Raw genomic sequence first — 5,851 nt, forward strand, 5'->3', positions numbered from 1 at the left:
CTGTGAGGGAGAGATCCCAGACCCCTTCCCCTGTAGCCCACTGTCCAGGCAGCAGCACACCACAAAGCCAGGGATGCTGTGGGGAGAGACCCTGGAGCCCTTCCCCTCTGGCCCCCCTGGCCAGGCTGCAGCATAGCCCTGGGTCAGGGTCGGTGCAGGGAGAGAGACTCCCCTTTTCTCCCCCCACCCAGGTTGCAGCTCACAGCTGCCCAGAGGGAGGAAGCAGGACTGGGATCAGAGGCTGTCACTGACTCCAATCAGTTGCAGCTGAGGGGGCGGGGCTAGACCAGCACTCAGGAAGAGCAAACAAGCTCTGCTGCAGGATAGAGCACAGCCCCGTGCAATGCCGCCTGGAGTGGCAGTGATTGCGTTCTAAGTTAACCCCCAGAATCTGGCAAAGGCATTCGATAAAGTGCTCTAACATAAAGCACTTTAACCTAATACCTCATCCATCGAGAGTTAACTTAGAGTGCAATCTACCATTTTTAAAGTGTTCTAAGAGCTGTGAGCTTCTGTTCTGTTACAGTTTTAGAGTGCTTTCTGTGCGCTTAAAGTGCACTAGCTGTAACGTCTGTAACTAGCCCAGGTCACTATAATGGCTGTGCACATCCATAAACTAACAGCCTCTCACTGTAGCCCTGCTGCTTTAAGACAGAGGAAAAACAAAAAAAGAGGCAGGGAAAAGAGGCAGGGTCCAGAAATACAAAAACAATCATTAGCTCTTGGTTCTTGGTTGTTCCTGTGTACCAATTATTTGATATAATTTGGGGGGGCGTGGAAATTGCTTCTGAAACTATCAGGAAAGAGCTAGCATGAAAGTTGAGAGTTAATTAAATTCAAGCAGATGCCAGCTTTAAAAGTGCTGTAATATTTTGATCATTTAGATGGCTTCTCTCCATTTATCATGTTTGTAATTAAAACATTTTTTTTTCTGTACAGTTGCTTTCCAGGATTTGTGCCCTTATGGTCATGGAACTATTCCTGGAATTGATGATACACGTGAAGGTATTTCATTACTTCTGACAGCAAATAGAAAATCTTATATGTTTCGTTAAACTAGGCTTCACTGAGAACTGCAATACACCATGGCTTCTGGCAAAAGACATTTCAGTTTCTAAGAGTGGCAAAATCTTTGGTTCCTAAAGAAAAAAAAAAAAGGATGCGTCTTGTAAATTACTTTTAAATTACAGAATTATGTTTTGGCTAGAGACATACAGAACAAGGTGCTTATTCCTTGATTTTATTTTTCAATGGAAATACAATATTTGATATAAAATGTTCAGTTAGTTCCCATAGCTTTCTGTTTTTCAGATGTCAATGAATGTCTTGAGAGCCCAGGCATTTGTTCAAATGGCCACTGTATCAACACTGATGGCTCATTCCGCTGTGAGTGCCCCATGGGATACAACTTAGATTATACTGGAGTGCACTGCGTAGGTGCGTGTTGGTTCTGCATTATATAGACTCAGTATATTGCAAGTACAGTAGTTCTTAAAGTTCATGAACTCAAGCTACTGCTTGACCTGTGTCCCAGTTCTCTTAAGTTTGTGTTTTCGTATTGCTTCCCAGATACTGATGAATGTTCAATTGGGAATCCATGTGGAAATGGCACATGCACTAATGTGATTGGTAGTTTTGAATGCAACTGTCATGAAGGGTTTGAGCCAGGCCCAATGATGAATTGTGAAGGTAAATGATTTCCCCCCTCCTTTCTTTTTCTCTTTATTTGAAGTACTTTATAAATTATCTAGGCCTTATACCATAGTAGCATGTTTTTGTTACGAAGTCAAAGTTAAATGCAACCATCCTCTTGAAATACAACACTGGAAAACAAAATCTAGGGACAGAAAATAAGCTAAAAATAAATGTTGCAAAATAAAACTTTTCATTAGTAGATAGCATGGTTAATGTAATCCTTTCTTTTGAAGTAAAAGTTTCCCCTCAGCACGATGTGGGGCAGTGTGGCTTGATAGATAACTGAGCTGCTAAGAGTACCTGAACCGTATTGAATCCAGTTAGAAAAAAATATAACAAACAATATTGTACATTTTGATTGTACACAAGTGTGACTGTTTGTTCAGACAGTACATATCATAATGTCCCCAAATTGTGCAGTGTGGTCCCCCAAAGAAGAGAAAGGGGAGAGAAGACCACAGCCAGGCCATTCTGCTATTTGACAGGACTTCTAGCTGTCATTGAGAAAAACCTTAAAAATGTGACCAAGTGCAACTCGTGCAAGCTTCTCCCTGTGTTTGCAAAGAGCCTGACACAATAGCTCTGATGAGTAATCTGTCACGCTCATTTCAGTGGGTTCTAAGTCAGATGCCCTTGATGCTTACAGGGTGTGTCTAATTGTGACACTAGGTCACCCTAGCAATGCACTATGGCGAGGTAGCTCCTGCAGGCAAAACCTGTGACACTGCAGCCACTTCGCTGAAGAGACATGCTCCCCAGTTATAGCACATCTCTACGGTGACGCAGTGCCTAAAAATAACCATTCACGGTACGCACAGCACAGTACTGGCTGCTACTGCGCCATCTTTTAGTATTTCCAAAAGGAAGTACTACATGATAGCGCAGTAACAAAGTTGCCATGGCAGCATGTGTAGACACTCCCACAGTGTCAGTATTTGTTGATTGTTTTGCTAATCAATCCAGGAAATGAGCAGGAGGATCATATCTGCTGTTGGCAGACCTTTGACAGCAATTTGTAGGTTTAAAGACGAACACAGTTAGTTTATTCTCCTGAAATAGGAAGACAGCTTTCATGAGCTTGGAATTTACAAGCTCATCTCATTTTAAAAATTAATGCATAAACAGAATCATGTAGTAAAATGTTAAGAAAACAAAAAGTAGCTGACACTCTGATCTTAATGGTTAGAGGCATGCATGTTATAAAATGTTTCTGACAGACCACGTTTCTAAACCAAAGCTATCAAGGTTGTTTCTTGTTTAAGCTGGTTGAAAAAATACAAAACAATTTCCATGCTGAAGCACTGATCTAATAATTTCTATTGAATAACTAAGCAAGCACAGATATAAAGTTCTGATAGTAGTGGTGGTATTTCAATTGAACTTCAGCATAGTATTTTTTACACCTGTAGTATTTCTTCTCTTTCTTTTTTCTATGCTATATAGATATAAATGAGTGTGCACAGAACCCTTTGCTCTGTGCTTTTCGGTGCATCAACACATATGGTTTCTATGAATGCACATGCCCCATTGGCTATGAACTGCGAGAAGACCAAAAGATGTGCAAAGGTAATCTTTCCTCTAAAACTTTTTAAGTAGCAGTTATGTAAGTATTAATTCATAGATTGTGAGGCTGGAAGGGACCTCAGAAGATCATCGAGTCCAGCCCCTGCACCAAGCAGGAAAGACAGCTGGGGGTCAGGTAACCATTTAATGTCCTCTAAACCAAGGAAGGAAATTTCAGGGGAAAGGGAAAAATAGGTTTTACTGAAATTTGAACTAAGATTCCCAGATTCAAAGTCCGGGGTGCTAACCATGACATCACAGAACTATTACAGTTACTGACTGATGGCTACTAAACTGTAAACCTTTTCCTATAAAAGCCACACAGCAAGGGCCAAAGTTTTTTAATATTTCCTTCATCCAAACTCTTAAAATGTTGCAGAAGGTTCTAAATAAAATATTAAATGGATTGTTTAGGTGCAACTGGTGGATTCACCCAAATATGAGACTGATTTGGGGCTTTATTTTGTGTGTTGTATAGACATTTTCCCAAGTTGGATTTAGTACTGTGATGTTTTCTCTCTAAGTTTGTATGAACCATGGCTTTGGGTGTGCATGTATATTTGTATTGTTATCAAGTAACTTAACATAGGCAATAAGGTGATTTCTGACCCAAGTGTCAGGTATCCCCACACCAGACAGTAACTATTAACACATCTAAAACAACCCACTTTCCTGGCATTGATATGGATATCAATCAGCCAGAAAGGTAGCATAACTCAATGTGTATTTGAGTAGAGGCTTATACTTCAAAGGGAAATACCTGAGTTTGCACAGAAGGACTGGAGTGTATTTCAAAAGAAAGTTTCACACTGAGAGAGCATGTATATGTCTCTTAAGTAATAGCGGCTAAAATATGATTAGAAGTTTATTGGTTTGAAAAGAGAAATTATAAGCAAGGATGTAATATTTCCATGTTTTATAAATACAGTACTGAGTTGCAAAGAACTCCTAGTCTGACAGAAAGGTACATATTTGGGTGGGAGAAAATGAGGAGCACAATACACAGGCTTCCTGAGGATTGAATAGAAACATGTAAATGGTGTCTTTTGGGAAGGCTCCTTGTCTACAAAACCCTGGCCTGAGGGAGTTAGTTGAGACCCCCATGGCACCCCCATGAGATACCTAACTGGTGAAGGCTGACATAATCTGCAGGACAAACAGGGAAGTAGCTGAGTGGAAATGCTGACAAGGGTGAAAGAGGGATTATTCACTGGTCAGGGAAGAGGGACTGCTTTGTAGTAAAAAAGCAGGGTAAAATCTTTTCATTTTTTGCTGTTTTGCAGTTTACAGTTATGTTTGTTTATATGATACATCTTCCTTGTGTAATTTTTTCCCTCTTCTATATGCCTTACTGATTGTCTGAGAGAAAAGTGAATTTTAGAGCAATTGATACTTATAGGCAATTCTCCTTTGCAGAAGAGAAGATCTAAACTATTTTACAAACCAGAGGGTGAACACCCCTATAAGCTGGCAAATTTGGAGCTGAGAGGCACCCCAATACAACACCATAACATGTCTTGTCACTTCAATTTTGGATCAAGATGTAACATTTCATTCTGGAATGTTTCTTCTTCATGGACTGTAGTATCACCATGTTAAAAAAAAGGATAGCTGTAATTTGCCCAATTGTGTACACATTAGGCGTGTGTCTCAGATTTCTCATGAATTACCAATTCATAGCCCCCCTTCTACCCCAGATTAGCATGTCATCCCTTTTACTCTTATTGAGTTTTCAGTTTAAAAAAACAGTTTTAGGTTAAGGGAAAAATACATTCTTTGAAAAAAATAACTACTAACTGTTTTCTGTAATTGAACTTACAACTATGAGCTCATACTAAGCTTTTAGTATTTGAAATAAAAAATTCCCTGCATTTTTTCAGATCTGGATGAATGTGCTGAAGAGCTCCACGATTGCAGATCAAGAGGCATGATGTGCAAAAACCTGATTGGTACCTTCATGTGTATCTGCCCTCCTGGAATGACACGTAGACCTGATGGAGAAGGCTGCATGGGTAAATCTTGAAAAAGAGACACCACTTCACATATTGCTGTAATGTTATTATGAAAAGTATATATATATAATATATATAATATGCATTATTATAATATATAAAAATTATAATATGTAATATAAACACATTTGAAAAATAATGCACAAAAATCACTATGGTTCAGCTCCCTTTTTAGAAGGAAATGTTATAATTGGAAATCTGTTCCTCTCACACAGTCCAAGAAAACTTGTAATATTGTCATGGGCAGGGACTTTTGAATGCAAGAGATTCCAAACATTTACTTTATATTGCATTGTTTGACACTGGAGTATTGGTATTGGAGTTGTTATTGGGACTTTGAGCCCATTCTATTTATTTAGAATAAGCCAGCTCCTCATAGAAGCCAGTTCCCATCCATAATGAGTCTGGCACTGGAGTGACAACGTCTCCCACCTGACTCGTCCCTGGAAAGGAGACCCTGGCGCAGATCTCTGCTCCCTGCAGAGCTAGTTCGTGCAGCAGGGCATAGATTCATAGATGTTAGGGTTGGAAGGGACCTCAATAGATCATCGAGTCTGACCCCCTGCATAGGCAGGAAAGAG

The 5,851-nt window shown here is 39.8% G+C and overlaps 1 protein-coding gene across 1 annotated transcript in view; it reads left to right on the forward strand.

Moving 5' to 3' along the window:
- LOC102384668 (fibrillin-2) overlaps positions 1–5,851 on the forward strand; it is a gene marked incomplete at its 5' end in the record, with an annotated part of 62,765 nt that overhangs the window by 47,776 nt on the left and 9,138 nt on the right. The window contains 5 exons of the mRNA XM_006039061.2: positions 940–1,005; positions 1,312–1,437; positions 1,570–1,689; positions 3,139–3,261; positions 5,139–5,270. Coding sequence (XP_006039123.2) covers positions 940–1,005; positions 1,312–1,437; positions 1,570–1,689; positions 3,139–3,261; positions 5,139–5,270 — 567 coding nt within the window. The remainder of the gene's footprint in view (positions 1–939; positions 1,006–1,311; positions 1,438–1,569; positions 1,690–3,138; positions 3,262–5,138; positions 5,271–5,851) is intronic.

Source organism: Alligator sinensis, unplaced genomic scaffold, assembly GCF_000455745.1.
Source record: "Alligator sinensis unplaced genomic scaffold, ASM45574v1 scaffold2188_1, whole genome shotgun sequence".
Taxonomy (NCBI): domain Eukaryota; kingdom Metazoa; phylum Chordata; order Crocodylia; family Alligatoridae; genus Alligator; species Alligator sinensis.